General features: G+C 35.9%; 2 protein-coding genes across 2 annotated transcripts; one reads left to right on the forward strand and one right to left on the reverse strand.

The window, feature by feature from the left end:
* Positions 1 to 1,881: 1,881 nt before the first annotated feature.
* Positions 1,882 to 6,547, reverse strand: LOC106319352 (outer envelope protein 80, chloroplastic). The gene is made up of 16 exons (XM_013757650.1): positions 5,739 to 6,547; positions 5,541 to 5,634; positions 5,069 to 5,151; positions 4,865 to 4,962; positions 4,651 to 4,720; positions 4,255 to 4,348; positions 3,990 to 4,071; positions 3,868 to 3,903; positions 3,574 to 3,727; positions 3,342 to 3,482; positions 3,135 to 3,205; positions 2,944 to 3,022; positions 2,746 to 2,861; positions 2,482 to 2,629; positions 2,327 to 2,396; positions 1,882 to 2,214 (listed from the first exon to the last, which is right to left on the reverse strand). Exons 1-16 carry the CDS (start codon positions 6,441 to 6,443, stop codon positions 2,060 to 2,062), a joined length of 2,196 nt encoding a protein of 731 aa, XP_013613104.1. The 5' UTR covers positions 6,444 to 6,547; the 3' UTR covers positions 1,882 to 2,059.
* Positions 6,548 to 8,967: 2,420 nt separating this feature from the next.
* LOC106317987 (ARF guanine-nucleotide exchange factor GNL2) lies at positions 8,968 to 13,405 on the forward strand. Its single transcript, XM_013755815.1, has 3 exons — positions 8,968 to 9,471; positions 9,652 to 10,181; positions 10,249 to 13,405. The coding sequence occupies exons 1-3, from the start codon at positions 8,986 to 8,988 to the stop codon at positions 13,352 to 13,354; spliced, it is 4,122 nt and encodes a 1,373-aa protein (XP_013611269.1). The 5' UTR covers positions 8,968 to 8,985; the 3' UTR covers positions 13,355 to 13,405.
* Positions 13,406 to 15,787: the final 2,382 nt, after the last annotated feature.

Here is a 15,787-nt window from a genome sequence, read left to right on the forward strand (position 1 = left end):
AGAGTACGCTATTTCAGCACTGCCAATTCCAAAATTTGACGCTTGTCACTCTGTCTTTAACTAAGCTGCTAGAGAACATTCACGGTTTCTCTTCGGATCTCACGAACTCTGATCAATGCAAGTGTAATTACTCAGTTTTCGTCTTTGTTCTATATTAATCAAGCCATTAATGCCGCTCCCACCACTCTTCTCACTCTCTCACATTAAATATCGCATCTATATCCAAGAATAAAACTCTATGACTCTCCATATGGCTTATCTCTTTTGTTTACTTCATTTTAAGCCGGTTTCACTTTCATACGTTAAGAATATAATTCACAATAGAACAACTATTATCTACTGCACAAATAAAATTTAATACATGATTTACATCTCTAGATAAGAAAATTTCATCGCTATTTTATGAAAACAATTCGTCTATGTTATCGGTTTCCAAAATTTTAATTTTGTTATGTCCTAAACAAAAGAGAAGTTATTTAGTAAATTACACAACAAACAAACAAAAAAATTTTAAATTTATATAATCAAGATGTCAAATACGCGCAGACAAACCACTAGTTCTACTATATAGTTAAATTTACTATTATGGTAAATAACACTATACTACCAAATATGTTTCCAAATAACACAATAACTAATCTTTTGTCCAAACAATATAAAAAATTAAGTCCTACCTTTTTAATAATATTTTATTTATCTTCTTTTAAATTAGTTGATTTAAAACCACTCAAATATTTTATAAAAAAATTGAAAATATAACTACGTTCGAGTTTAGATACTACAAAAAACCATTTAATATAAAATTAAACCTTTAAAATTAATAAATATTAGATTCTTATTCTTAATTTTTTTTATTATTGAAAACATATAATTATATATGCAAAATTATGGGTTAAATTGAAATCAAATAATTGTATACAAATAAAATGTTAGAGTTAATAAATTAACATCAAAAAATTTAATTATTTATCAAATAAGTATATATCACAAATTTACCAAACAAATTACTGATAATTTATTAAAACTTCATAATGAAAAGGGTTGAAATAATTAAAAAAAAATTAAGTAACCTTTTAGATTATTTTTATATTTAATATAAATATAAAATAATATAATTATCTATACTATCAATACCTCAACTATTTTTTTTGTTACCCACTTTAATACCCAACTAATTAGTTTACCTATCTTAATGCACAAACTTTTAAAACTATGCTCATTTTAATACCCAAACTTTGTTTATTTTAATCAAAAATATTAATAAGTATCAAACAAAATTTTATAAGCCCTCCAAAATCTTTAAAATTTCCTTTTTTATTATAAGCTATAGGAAAAAAAGTAACTAAATTATGGAGAAACTTATAAATTTATAAAAACTCAGTTTCGAAGGAAAAGTAAATAAATTTGTTTTCTATTTCCTAAAATATACCAAATTTCATATTTCATTCTTAAAAAATTTATTACACAATTTAAGATTATCCATAATTTAATTACTTTTATTTCTAAGACTTAAAATAAAATTACAATTTTTCAGATTGTTTTGGGAATTCTCGAGATTTTTTAAATTTTTTTTGAAACTTATTAATATTTTTATTAAAATAAACATAATTTAGGTATTAAAAAAGAGTACCGTATCAAAAGTTTGTATATTAAAATAGACAGAATAATTAGTTGAGATATTAAACTGGGTAGAAAAAAAAAAAGAGTATTAATAAACTTAACAAAATTTAGTTAGAATATTTTTATAAAAAAATTCCAAATAAAAAATTAAAACATTACTTATCAAATGTTAAAATCTATTGATATTATAAATTATATTTTTTTTAATATTCCCAACTTTTAAAAGCGTATCAAAGTCCAGTGTACGTTAAAACAGAAAACTTTCATATAAATATCTTAGCTTTTCAAATGAATCTCGGAGTTTTCTAAAATTACACAGGACAGTGAGTTAACTAAATAGATGAGATAATTAACAAGTCATATAGATGAATGTACGACAAAGACCAAGAAAACATTTTTAGAATCAAGGACCAAAAAAAAACAGATGAGACTGGTAAGTTTAGGTCCGTTGGCCAACACCAAAGTGAAACCTTCCATTGTGCTTATCGTTGAAGGCATACTCAAGGCGTAGAGGCCCCAACGGAGAATCAACACGCACCCCAAAACCATACCCGTAACCACTTCCAGGCTTCAACCTAGCCCCCGCAGGATCACCTAAAGGACATAAATTAACAAAGATGATGGTCACTTGTGAGAGATTCCAAAACTTACAAGCATAACGTAAGATGCATAAGGTAAAAACACGAAAGCCTAGTCTGTACTGTACCTGGGACAGTGTTTCCTGATCCCAGATCAGTACCATAATCTGTAAAAAGGACGCCCTCGACCGGTCCTCTCTGCAAAAGAAAGGCAAGTATGAGAGTCATAACATTCATCTTTGTTACGAAACAAGATCTTAGGACTGTCAGAGAAAAGTCTCACCATTGGGAAAGAGACCTCCCCTGAACCAACTACATATGATCGACCAGATCCTACAGCGCCCTCTTCGTAACCTCTTACGCTGTTTGTTCCACCAATGGCGAATGCTTCATGAGGTGAGAAGTTTCCCACCACATGTCCGCCTGACAGACTGTAAAACATGAACAAGGTAAGATAAGCTATATACAACTTGGGAAATGGTGATTAGAATCACAAAAGACGAATGGAGCTTAAAAGAAATGTTATGCTGCAAGTAGTTTAGCATACCTAAATAGAAAACTAGCTGGTCCAATGTGTATGCCTTTCCTGGTACGAGCATTCACTCTATTGAAAAATAACCATTCGGGCAAAACGGGAAGCCCTTGTTCCATGTTAAACGCAAACTGGTATATAAATACAGATAAGAGTTAAGCGTACAAAAAAAGAAAAGGCCAATATAACTACCAAGAGAGGATTGAGACTGACCATTGTTGATCCATGTTCACCTGAGCCAGTATAAATGCTTTCGAATTTAGCTAGCAAGGTCTCGTCATGGGTCTTACCACTACACGAGCAAACATAAAAATAAGATGTATCAATTAAATGGCCACATACAGCATTAGCGAAAGTGGAAACAATGAGCAAAACCAAAAGACATTTCATTTTTTGGTGCATACCTTGCGGTTAGAGGGCTACTGTAGAAGTCCTTAATGATAGGGTTCCCTTGTTCATCACGAGCACCAGCATGCTGGAACATTAAAATTAAAACGAAAATGGGAGTAGGCTAAACATACACACTGTGCAAGATCCAGTGGAGGCAGAACTATTGTGGTGAGTGTTGATTGTGTTCCACAGAAACTTGAAAATATCGAGGACAGTGATACCTGAAATATAAGTCCAGCAGTACCACTCCACTTTGGCCTGAATGGCCGACTGTACTCAATACCTGCTGTAACCCGACCAATTGTCAGACTACCATTGTCTGGTTGATTGCCATGAACAAGATTCCCTGGTGTTCTAGAATTCTAGTACAATATGAAGCTAGTTAGTCTATTAGTCAACTTAACATTCTCAGTGAGATAGCCAAAAGAGCAAGAACCCCTGTTAAGGTCTTACCTGAACCATAATAGATCTGGATGTCCTTTTGTCGTCTCCTTCAATCCATGGATCAGTGTAGTTTATACGAAAGATAGAGTCAATTTGACCCCTCTCTAGGGAAACGTTAAGCTTCTGGTTTCTTCCAAATATATTACGGTGGGAATAAGCGAAGCTGCATGAAATAATAACTTCAATTACACCAGTAATGTCTTTACTAATAAACCCAGCTTGGGCCACAGCTAAAAATGAATCGTCACAAATAGTATATACAGATTTAATGCTACAGAAGACAGCAATGTCACATGACTTTACCTTCCAATTAGTCCTGATAGGGGGCCACTCGTGATTCTACAAATAAGAAATACACAAACTTTGTCGTCAATCTACCAAAGAAAAAAAGTGAAACGCTGTATGTAGTTAACAACTAAACGTACCCACTAGATATTCCACCACCAGCAGAGAAGCCTCCACTGGGACGCTCGACACAGTTCATGATCAAATCAACCTTCCCACTATCTAACATTTCCAGGAAAAAAACAAGGTAAGAGTACAAAATTTCAGCTATAATATACTTTTAAAAACTGTCGTTATTGTGCCTGTCTGCCTGATGGATAAGTAAGGCATTTACTTTCTCCAATCATGCTACTGCACCTTAAGCACAGAGTGAAACTAGAGGGATCGAGGAATACATTTACTCACCACCTGCAGGTTGAGGAATAATACTAACATCTTCCATGATTCCCATGGCTAGCACAGTGTCAACATCCCTCTTCCCTTGAAGCATGCTGTAGACCTACAGCGATTAAAAGCCAGATTAGGCAAGATCTATATGTAGAGGTCCACAGCATCTTGGAGGATCAAGCATAAAACTATTTACGGCAAAATTTGCTAAGAAATTTTCAGTTTTTGTCAACTGAAGAATATAAACACAGTATAACACCTTAGAAAGTGATCAAACTTAATTTAGAATAAGGTTTTCAAACGATTTCATCAATAGATGATACCATCGAGAGTGGTTCCTAACAACCCAGGTAAAATATGACGTTCTAGTTACCAGCTTATATTTACATCTAAGCTGAGAAAGTCCAAAAATACCTGTCCCTTCTTTGTTGTAAGCTGTCGAAGTATTGTCTCAACCCTTGTCTTCCCTTTAGTTGGTTCGCCACTAAAAATAGAAGACACCAATAGCAAATCAAAATCGTAATGTAATAGTTGAAATAAAAGGAATCTGCCAGTGTCATCCAGAATTACTAACTATTCAAACCACTATTAATTTCATAAAAAGGGGGAGGAATTGGTACCAACTTACGTCTTACGATCAAGGAATCGGATAGAAATGTTGTTAACCTCTGCTTCAGCAACTTGAAGCCTTACTATACCTCCGGAAAGCGTATCAACATCAGAAACCTACAATAGTAGACAGCACATGTCGATTATTATAAACTACATAAGCGATTGAATCCAGGATGTCAATTTATTTTTTTATGGAAAAATAGTAATGGTGTACTCTTACAATTCCAAAAAGACCACGCTCCATGTACCATCCATTGATGGATGTGATAGCTTCCTCCAGTCTCTTGATATTAATCACTTTCCCTACAAAACTTCACACCACAATTTACTAACAATTACCTTAGCCAAAACACGAGAATCCCAACTAATTAGTCTTCATACATTTACATGTAAACTGAGAGCAACTTCAAATGAATTTCATATGCTCGGGTTCATAGCAGTAATATTTATGCTAACAGCTTGCAATCATAGCATGAAAACATTTCGGTTATACTACCTACCCATATTCTATCTTCTCCATTCAAGGCTAAAACACACACATTTTACACCATGTGTTATAAAAACTTTAGCTTTATCATCCATCACTCGAAATTGTGTCAGGTTCCAGTGTTATGAATCCATTTTATAGTGACGAACTTATAAGTACATCCTAACAGAAGACGAAAAAGCAAGCCAAATTAGAGGAGGCGTACCAAATCCATCTTGGAAAGCTTCCTGTATGAACTTTGAAGGAAGAACATTTGCGTTTTCACAGACTAACCCACGAAACTCTTGGTTTGGTTCTACCTTATGGCAAGAAAACGAGAATTATTTTCATCCCAAAACACAAAAAGAGACTATTTTTTTTTTCCCTCATCTATTTAAAAAGAGCAATCACAATGCATATATACCTGAAACATCAAACGTATCCCGTCGCGTGTATCAACAGCAACAGGAGTACAAGAGCAAAAGTACCCACTCTCTATAATCCTATGCACATCCTCCTGCACCTCTCGAACAGTCAGCGCAGAATTGGCTCTGCACGCCTTCAAAGCAGCCAACGCCTCCACTTCCAAGTCCTTCCTCTCGAGCTCCTCTCCATCCTTGGTTCTCACCAACACCTCGCTTATCAGAACTCGCTCCTCCGCGTTCCGACTCGCCGATGAATGACCCTTCTGAACTTGCTGCTGCTGTATCGCATCCTTCCCTTCCACCGACTGAGTCGACGATTCGCTAGGCCTGTTTAGAGACAGAGATGCGCAGCAAAGCAGCGGCGAGCTTAGTCTCTCAGCTCCTGGGTCGGACCAAATCGATTGGGTAGACTGGATAAGGGAGAGTGAGAGTAGCGGAGACTTGCTGCCAATCATGAGCTGTGTGACTGAATTGAGCATCTGGGTCGGTGAATTGTGGCGACGAACCGGTTTCGCACGTGGAGAGGTGTGGCGAGTCTTGAGCGAGTCGAGCATTCGAGTGAGTGAGAGACGAGTGTTTGAGAGGTGGGAGGATAAGGTTTTGGAGCAGGATTGGAGATTGGCGAGGAAAGAGTGGTCGTGAGAAGATTCGGGATTGATTCTGATGGAAGATGACGAGAAGTGAACATCTTCGTGGCCATGCATTGTAATCGCACTCGGCGCGAAATTGAGTTGAGGAGATGTTAGAAAGAAGGAAGAAGAGCAGCTAGGGTTTTTGATTCAGGGTAGAAGATGATGATTCGGATTGACCCGGATCCGTACTATATTTCGAGATTGACCCGGATCCGTACTATATTCCCCGTTTGATTTCCGATTCTGGTCAAATAATTATTTTTTAGAACTGTTTTATTTTATTTAAACAACAAAATGGATATAATGTCAAATATGATAATAGAAAGGATTAATTGAAAGGTTAACTAATATTTTTTTTGTCACAAGCCTAACTAATATCTATATTAAGAAATTTGATGTTGTGGTTCTTGGAAAATATAATTTATCTTATACAATTTTTTTAACATAATGCAAATAGAAACTGTTTAAACAATTGCTATAGTTTCATAATATTGTAGAGTAGTTCTTTATTTTTCCTGTAATTATACTCATAATTTAAGATAAAATAATATTTAAATAGTAAAAATGTAAGATTTGAAAGTATCGTAAAAAAAAGCAAAGCTATTTTTAATTTTTTTTGAAAAATATCTGAAAATACATCATAAAATTGAATTTTATCCAAATTATCATAAAAATGAAAGGATTATAGCTACGTGACTTTATAACTTTATATTTTATTTCGTTACCGAAAATGTGGTTTGTGTTTATCCAGCTAATTTGTTTATGTCTCTGTCTTTCTGTGATTTCTCATTCCAATACTCCAAATGAACGTGCTTAATAGATAATCCATTTAACGAAAACATCTATTTAAATTTTTTAAAGGATATGTAGTTATGTAGGAATACATTATACATCTGTATATTTATTTCTAAATGATAAAGTTGCACTAAATCTGTATTGGAAGATTTCTTTTTATCGAAATCAGTGGAAGAGGTTATTTTGTGATCATAAAAAACTTTTACAAAATTTTTATCCCCTTCAAAATACACTACACCGTTACGAATTTTCCCTTATTCATCATTAGTTTTCTAACAACGTTGTAGAGTTTTACTGAAATAAACATATTTAACCTAGGTTTAATCCAAATAATACATTTTAATTTTGTGCTTGCATTTCTTACATTAGCGCTATCTTAAGCCATAGAGAAATTGATAGTGGATGATGGAGTTTTCCTTGATATGTGAAGACAAGTGGTTGAAATTAAAATCACCCATTACTAAGTCTCAGCCACAAAACATACATTCCATATTAATATCTATATTAAGAAATTTGATGTTATAATTATTATTTGAACTGTAATAATTATTTTTTATAACTGTTTTTTATTTAAACAACAAAATGGATATAATGTAAAAATGGAAATAGAAAGGATTAATCGAAAGGTTAATTAATATCTATATTAAGAAATTTGATGTTTTGTTTCTTGGAAAATATAATTTATCTTATACAAAATTTTCAACTTAATGCAAGTATAATGGCTTATTGTACAATTGGTATAGTTTCATAAATATTGTAGAGAATTTTTTTTTTACTTTTTCTGTAATTGTAATCATAATTTAATATTAAAAAAATTCAGTTAAACTTAATAGTAATTAAACTTGTAGTTGAAATGAATCTATAATAAAAACAAACTAAATTAAGCAAGTTTAAAAAATAAACTATCTAGGTATTCAACTGCAACAAAACTTCTAATAACTTCTGCAAATATGTCTTCTCTATCGAAAAGTAATTTCATCATGCTGCTTAGACGAATGTACCACGAAAAGAAAAACATAACTCCTAGTATTTTCCAGCCATGACTCTTTTCAACGAAGGAGGAAAGCCAAACGAAAACAACCGCGACCCACCATGAGACTTTATATAACTTTATATTTTATTTCGTTATTGAAAGATGTGGTTAGTGTTTATTCAACTAATTTATGTCTCTTTTTGTGATTTCTCATTCCAATACTCCAAATGGACATGTTTATTAGAAAATTCATTTATGGAAAACAGCTAATTGAAAATTTTAAAAGCAATGTAATTATGTAGGAATACATTTTACATTTGTATATTTATTTCTAAATGATAAAGTTGCACTAGAAGTTTGACAAAAAAAAAAAGTTGCACTAAATCTGTATTGGAAGAGTTCTTTTAATCGAAATCAGTGGAAGAGATTCTTTTGTGATCATAAAAAAAAAACACTACAATGTTAGGAATTTCCCCTCATTCATCAATAGTTTCTTGACAACATTGTAGAGTTTTATTCAAATAAACATATTTAACCTAGGTTTAATCCAAATAATACGTCTAAATTTTGAGTTTGCATTTCTTACCTTAGTTTCCAATAGCGTTATCTTTAGCTCCATAGAGAAATTGACGGTGGATGATAGAGTTTACCTTGATATGTGAAAACAAGTGGTTGAAATTAAAGTCACCCATTACTAAGTCTCAGCCACTAAAACATACATTCCAAATATAGTTTGTGTGTTTGCACTAACCAAGGCAAGACCTTACAGAGACAAGATAAATAAGGAAATAGTTTCTAAATGTTTTTCTTCCTTGTCGGTAAAAAGAGTGTGGTAAGGTGAGAGACATGGAGAGAGCCGTGGTGAAAGCAAAGCGTAAAGAGTTAGGGATTTCATGCATGCTTAACACAGAGGTTGGTGCAGTCCTTGCTGTCATCCGTAGACCCATCTCAGAAAGTTACCTGTCTCCACAAGAAACAGATCATTGTGATTCATCAGTCCAACAATCTCTCAAATCTCTGAGAGCCCTTATCTTCAACCCTCAGCAAGAATGGCGCACCATAGATCCTTCGGTTTACCTCTCGCCTTTCCTTGAAGTCATTCAAAGCGATGAGATCCCCGCAAGTGCCACAGCGGTGGCTTTGTCCTCAATCTTGAAGATTCTTAAGATTGAAATCTTTGATGAGAAAAGTCCTGGTGCTAAAGATGCTATGAACTCTATTGTCTCTGGGATCACTAGTTGTCGTTTGGAGAAAACAGATTCCATATCTGAAGATGCAGTGATGATGAGGATCCTTCAAGTTCTAACCGGAGTCATGAAACATCCAGCCTCGGTTCGTTCGTCTTTTGCTTTTACGAATAATATCTCATATCGGTAGTTGAAGAATTAATAAACTAATACATAAACAATTAGGATCAATGCATTTATAGGAATTAGTTTTAATTTGGAAGCTCATAACATGACCTTTTCTCTTTTAGATCAAAGTTTTCTAATAAGATGTGAATTAACACAGGAGTTACTAGAAGATCAAGCGGTTTGCACAATAGTCAACACATGTTTCCAAGTGGTGCAACAATCTGCTGGTAGAGGAGATCTTCTCCAGCGTAATGGAAGATACACAATGCATGAGCTGATTCAAATCATCTTCTCTAGGTTACCTGACTTTGAAGTCAGAGGAGAAGAAGGTGGTGAAGATTCAGAGTCTGACACCGATGAAATCGACATGAACAGCGGATATGGAATACGCTGTTGCATCGACATTTTTCATTTCTTATGTTCTTTGCTCAATGTTGTTGAGGTTGTCGAGAACTCGGAAGGGACAAGCGTCCACACCGCGGACGAGGATGTGCAGATTTTCGCTTTGGTCTTAATCAATAGTGCCATTGAGTTAAGCGGTGATGCTATAGGGCAACATCCAAAGCTTCTTAGGATGGTTCAAGACGATTTGTTTCACCATTTGATCCATTATGGAGCTTCTTCAAGCCCTCTTGTCCTCTCTATGATCTCTAGTTGTATCCTTAACATCTATCACTTCCTCCGCAAGTAAGTCCTTTGTTTCTTGTCTAACAAGTAAACCTAAATGCTAAAAGAATGTCTTTTCTTTTATTAGGTTTGTGAGGCTACAACTTGAAGCTTTCTTCTCCTTTGTGCTGCTCAAAGTTACAGCTTTCACAGGCTTCCTTCAGTTACAAGAAGTTGCACTTGAAGGGATAATCAATTTTTGTAGACAACCTGCGTTCATAGTTGAAGCATATGTGAACTATGATTGTGATCCCATATGTAGGAATGTTTTTGAAGAGACAGGCAAAGTTCTATGCAGACACACCTTCCCTACATCTGGTCCCTTAACCTCTATGCAAATCCAAGCCTTTGAAGGTCTTGTGATCTTGATTCACAACATCGCCGACAATATGGATAGAGAAGAAGATGAAGGTGGTGAGGAAGAAGATTCCAATTCCATTAAGCCAAGCCCTGTTGAGATTAACGAGTACATACCTTTTTGGATAGAGAAGCCAAAAGAGGATTTTGAGACATGGGTGGAGCATATAAGAGTGAGGAAAGCTCAGAAGAGGAAGCTAGCAATAGCTGCTAACCATTTCAATAGAGATGAGAAAAAGGGTTTGGAGTATTTGAAGTATAACCACTTAGTCTCTGACCCTCCTGATCCAATGGCATTAGCTTCTTTCTTCAGATTCACACCAGGTTTGGACAAGACAATGATTGGAGATTACCTTGGAGATCCTGATGAGTTACATCTCAGTGTTCTCAAAAGCTTTACACACACGTTTGAGTTCACAGGCATGAATCTTGATACTGCTTTAAGAACATTCTTGGAGTCCTTTCGGCTACCAGGAGAGTCTCAAAAGATTGAACGTATGATTGAAGCTTTCTCCGAGAGGTTCTATAATCAACAGTCTTCAGAGATCTTTGCAAGTAAAGACACGGTTCATATCCTCTGCTACTCGCTTATCATGCTCAACACAGATCAACACAACCCTCAGGTTAAGAAGAAAATGACTGAAGACGAGTTCATCCGCAACAACAGAGCAATCAACGCTGGAAAAGACCTTCCAAGAGAGTACCTATCAGAGCTATTCCAATCCATTTCAACAAACGCATTCGCTTTATCGACACACTCAGGTCCGGTGGAGATGAACCCAAACAGATGGATTGAGCTGATGAACAGAACAAGGACCACACAGCCTTTGAGCATGTGCCAGTTTGATCGGCGAATAGGAAGAGACATGTTTGCAACCATAGCAGGTCCATCTATAGCTGCTGTTTCCGCCTTCTTTGAGCATTCGGATGACGACGAAGTGCTTCACGAGTGCGTCGACGCACTGATCTCTATAGCAAGAGTTGCGCAGTACGGTCTTGAAGACATTCTCGACGAGCTAATCGCCTCCTTTTGTAAATTCACAACGTTGTTAAACCCTTACACAACACCTGAAGAGACACTCTTCGCGTTTAGTCACGACATGAAACCTAGAATGGCTACTCTCGCGGTCTTCACGCTCGCTAACAGCTTCGGAGATTCCATCAGAGGAGGGTGGAGGAACATTGTGGACTGTCTCTTGAAGCTAAGAAAGCTCCAGCTTCTTCCGCAGTCTGCTATAGAGTTCGAGACGACAGAAGAAGAAGCCTTATCCGAATCTGACCTAAACATGCTTGCGAGCCAAGAAAATAAATTCAACAGAAGACAAGGCTCTAGCCTAATGGGTAGATTCTCACACTTCTTGGCGTTAGACAGCGTTGAAGAATCCGTAGCTCTAGGGATGAGTGAGTTTGAGCAGAATCTTAAAGTCATTAAACAATGTAGAATCGGTCAAATCTTCAGCAAAAGCTCGGTGCTCCCTGACGTTGCTGTGCTGAACCTAGGACGTTCTTTAATCTACGCAGCTGCAGGAAAGGGACAAAAGTTCAGCACGGCGATCGAGGAAGAAGAGACGGTTAAATTCTGCTGGGACTTGATCATAGCTGTGGCATTATCCAACATCCACCGGTTCAACATGTTCTGGCCTAGCTACCATGAGTATCTACTCAACGTAGCTAACTTCCCTCTCTTCTCCCCCATCCCTTTCGTCGAAAAAGGCATCCCGGGCTTGTTTAAAGTCTGCATCAAGATTCTCGCTGCTAACCTCCAAGACCAGCTCCCAGAGGAGCTGATCTTCAGGTCGATAACGATAATGTGGAAGATAGATAAAGAGATTATCGACACTTGTTACGACACGATAACAGAGTTTGTCAGCAGGATTATCACGGAACATTCCGCTAGTCTCCAAACTCAGATCGGGTGGAAAAGCGTCTTGCAGCTGCTCTCTTTGTGCGGGAGACATCCAGAGACCAAGGAGCAAGCTGTTGACGCTCTCATCGGTCTAATGTCCACCAACGCATCGCACCTCTCGCAGTCAAGCTATGCTTACTGCATAGACTGCTCCTTCAGCTTCGTCGCGTTGCGAAACAGCGCGGTTGAGAAGAACTTGACGATACTAGACCTCATGACGGAGTCAGTTACAATGCTGATACAATGGTACAAGACAGCATCCACAGAGACGGTGAATAACTTCAGCGTGGCTAGCAACACGAGCAGCTCATCCTCAGTGGAGGAGAACAGTTTGAGAGGAGTCAACTTCGTTCACCACCTCTTCCTCAAACTCTCCGAAGCTTTTCGAAAAACGACGCTAGCGCGACGAGAAGAGATACGCAACAGAGCGGTGACGTCGCTAGAGAGAAGCTTCACCATGGCGCACGAGGATCTCGGGTTCACGCCGTCGGGTTGCATCTACTGCATAGACCACGTGATCTTCCCGACGATAGATGACTTGCACGAGAAGCTACTGGACTATTCGAGGCGCGAGAGCGCGGAGAGGGAGATGAGGAGCATGGAAGGGACGTTGAAGATAGCGATGAAGATGCTGAAGAACGTGTTCTTGCACTACTTGGAGCAGATTGTTGGGAGTGTGGAGTTTAGGACGTTTTGGTTGGGGGTGTTGAGGAGGATGGACACGTGTATGAAGGCGGATTTGGGGGAGTATGGTGATAATAAGCTTCAGGAGGTGGTGCCTGAGCTTTTGACTATAATGATTGGGACGATGAAGGAGAAGGAGATTTTGGTGCAGAAGGAGGATGATGATCTTTGGGAGATTACTTATATTCAGATTCAGTGGATTGCTCCTTCTTTAAAAGATGAGTTATTCCCTGATGAAGATATGTAGATTTTTTTTGTTTTCTTTCATTGTTAATTGATGCACTTAATAAAAATTTAGTTGATGCAATTTATATTGGTTGATACAGACATGTTTGCTTAGTTTTATTATGTTTTAATAAAAATCACGTCTAATTAGAGGATAATATAATCTTTCAAAAAAATTCTATGCAATATTTTGAAAAAGTCTAAAATTTAGTGATAACAATAAATTTCATAAGTTAATGTTATATGAATTAAGGGTCGACCCATAGCCGGACCTGAAATTTTGGGGACCCTACCCAAAACAATATTTTTTATTTAATATTTTTTTTAAAGATAGTTGTTTGAAAAAAAAAAGTAAAATTATTTTTAAGAAAAAATATTTTTTGTTTACTTAAAAATTTAAAAGAACATTTTAGTCTATTACAATTTTTTTAATATAATTATAACTTTTAAAATCTGTATTTTATCATTTTTTCCTATTTTCACATTAAACATTTACATATTTAACTTATACAAAAAATATTTTTTTCTAAAATGGGCCCCACTAAAATGGAGGTCCATTCAAATGTTTCACACACATGGGGTCAAGCCCGGCTCTGGGTTGACCGATCTATTTTTCCATGAGAACTACAATATATTAACACATCTACACGAAGTTAAGGTTTTATTCTATACTAGTATTACTCCCGTGCATAAGGCCATTATTTTTATAATTTACAATGGAAATGAATATATATTTTAAAATATAATTTATAATGGAAAGAATGTTATGTTGAGGGTTATATTTATCAGTAGAATTAGAAAAAAAAAAATTCGCGCTTTATAGTCCAAGAATCTTTTATATCTTTCTTCCAAAAACAGGAAAAAATTATTACATATGAAAAATAAGATTGAGGGAAAGCATATAGTCCCTTTGTAGTATTTCCCTTCTTTTATGGTTTTATTTTATTTCTTCATAGTACTCTTTTATATATTTTTATTTTCATTGCTATGCTTACTTGGAGTTTTCTTTTTGCTTCTATCTACAAATAGAAATAGAAAGTAATTAAAAGTATATATATTTTGATCTGAAATTTAAAAAAAAAAATCACAACATTTGTATAAATTACAAACACACAAATAAAAGTAAGGAAATCTTACTATCAAGTTAGATCTTAATCTGGATAGTAGACATGAATCCTTTTGTTTTCTCTAGCCCCCGAGTTTCCATTTGCTGCTTTAAATCTCCATGTTCCCCCCCTCTTTTCTTTTCTTTTCTTTTCTTCTTGTGGTGCTTTGCATTCTAGGGGCTTTGTACATGTGTTTTAAGTTGAGACCATTTTAATCTCTTTTCCTGAACTATCACTCTATCAGTCTATCACCACGATAAAAATAAACTCATTCCAGCAAATCGACAGTTGATTAGTCCTTTTTAATTATGTTATTGACATATTTTGTTTATCCTTTCCTTCTTACATGCAGTATCTAGGTTTGGACAATGTTTAGAATGCAGAAAAAAAATTATATGCAAGTATATGAGAATAAGGTTCATGCAAAAGGTTATTTGAGCATGAAGAGTTTAGGCGTATACTTACCTTGACTTTAACCTTCATCTCTTTTTTTTGAACAAACTTCATCTTAAGACTTCGAAAATATCAATCCATAGCGTACTGGCGTCCTTTTTCTCGTTTCCTTGAAAGATTTTCTTGAAGATTATTGTTGTGCAAGTTTGACCAAAAACTACTTCGATTTGAATCTGGAACTGCAAAAGGTTTCTTCATTAAAATTTTTAATCTATATGGTGTTGTAAACGAAGGGTTTGAGACTGAATATTTCGTATCTATTATTAATCATCAAAAGGGGTTCCTTATATAAGGATTACAAGATAGAGATAAATGGAAATAGTACTTATCCTAATCCTACATGAAATAGGAAAATCTACTAAATACATAAAATGAAAGATAACATCTAATAGGAAAAGGAAAGATGGTTTCCTTTTCTCTCTAAGCCGTCTCTCTCTCTCCTCTTGGACACGGCTGTGGTTGGGCCTGGTCGTGGCCTGATAGGCCATCTCTTCTTGTCTTGGTTAATGGCAATCCACATTGTTCATAACACTCCCCCTTGGATGCCATAACCATACAGGATTTGTAGTACGCTTAATGTTGCCTCATTAAAACCTTATCAGGAAAACCCAGTGGGACAAAACCATGATGAAGGAAAAAGAGTACAACACGCACTACTCCCCCTGATGTGAACCTCGGTGTAGGTTCTACATACTACGCATCTTGATGCGTGATCTATCCTATCTGTGTAGGAAGGGAGTAATTGGCCAGTTTCATTACTGCACCGTAATTAAGACCACTTAGACCTCTTAGGTCGTTTCTCATGTCCTTTGACATTGAGTGTCCCGTTTGAAGCATGTGTGCTAAGCAATGTGAACCACATTGTCCTCGGGAATCACATGTTGGTCTTTGCAAAA

The sequence above is a fragment of the Brassica oleracea genome, chromosome C9 (genome assembly GCF_000695525.1).
Source record: "Brassica oleracea var. oleracea cultivar TO1000 chromosome C9, BOL, whole genome shotgun sequence".
NCBI classification, from domain to species: Eukaryota; Viridiplantae; Streptophyta; class Magnoliopsida; order Brassicales; family Brassicaceae; genus Brassica; species Brassica oleracea.

Bases quoted from the DNA above. Each gene is read 5' to 3' on its own strand.
- LOC106317987 (XM_013755815.1), top strand. From the start codon at position 8,986: ATGGAGAGAGCCGTGGTGAAAGCAAAGCGTAAAGAGTTAGGGATTTCA. The intron at 9,472-9,651 runs GTTCGTTCGTCT...GAATTAACACAG, and splicing joins TCATGAAACATCCAGCCTCG to GAGTTACTAGAAGATCAAGC. The intron at 10,182-10,248 runs GTAAGTCCTTTG...TTCTTTTATTAG, and splicing joins ATCTATCACTTCCTCCGCAA to GTTTGTGAGGCTACAACTTG.
- LOC106319352 (XM_013757650.1), bottom strand. From the start codon at position 6,443: ATGCATGGCCACGAAGATGTTCACTTCTCGTCATCTTCCATCAGAATC. The intron at 3,206-3,341 runs GTATCACTGTCC...TTAATGTTCCAG, and splicing joins CTGCTGGACTTATATTTCAG to CATGCTGGTGCTCGTGATGA. The intron at 3,023-3,134 runs GTATGCACCAAA...TTGCTCGTGTAG, and splicing joins AGTAGCCCTCTAACCGCAAG to TGGTAAGACCCATGACGAGA.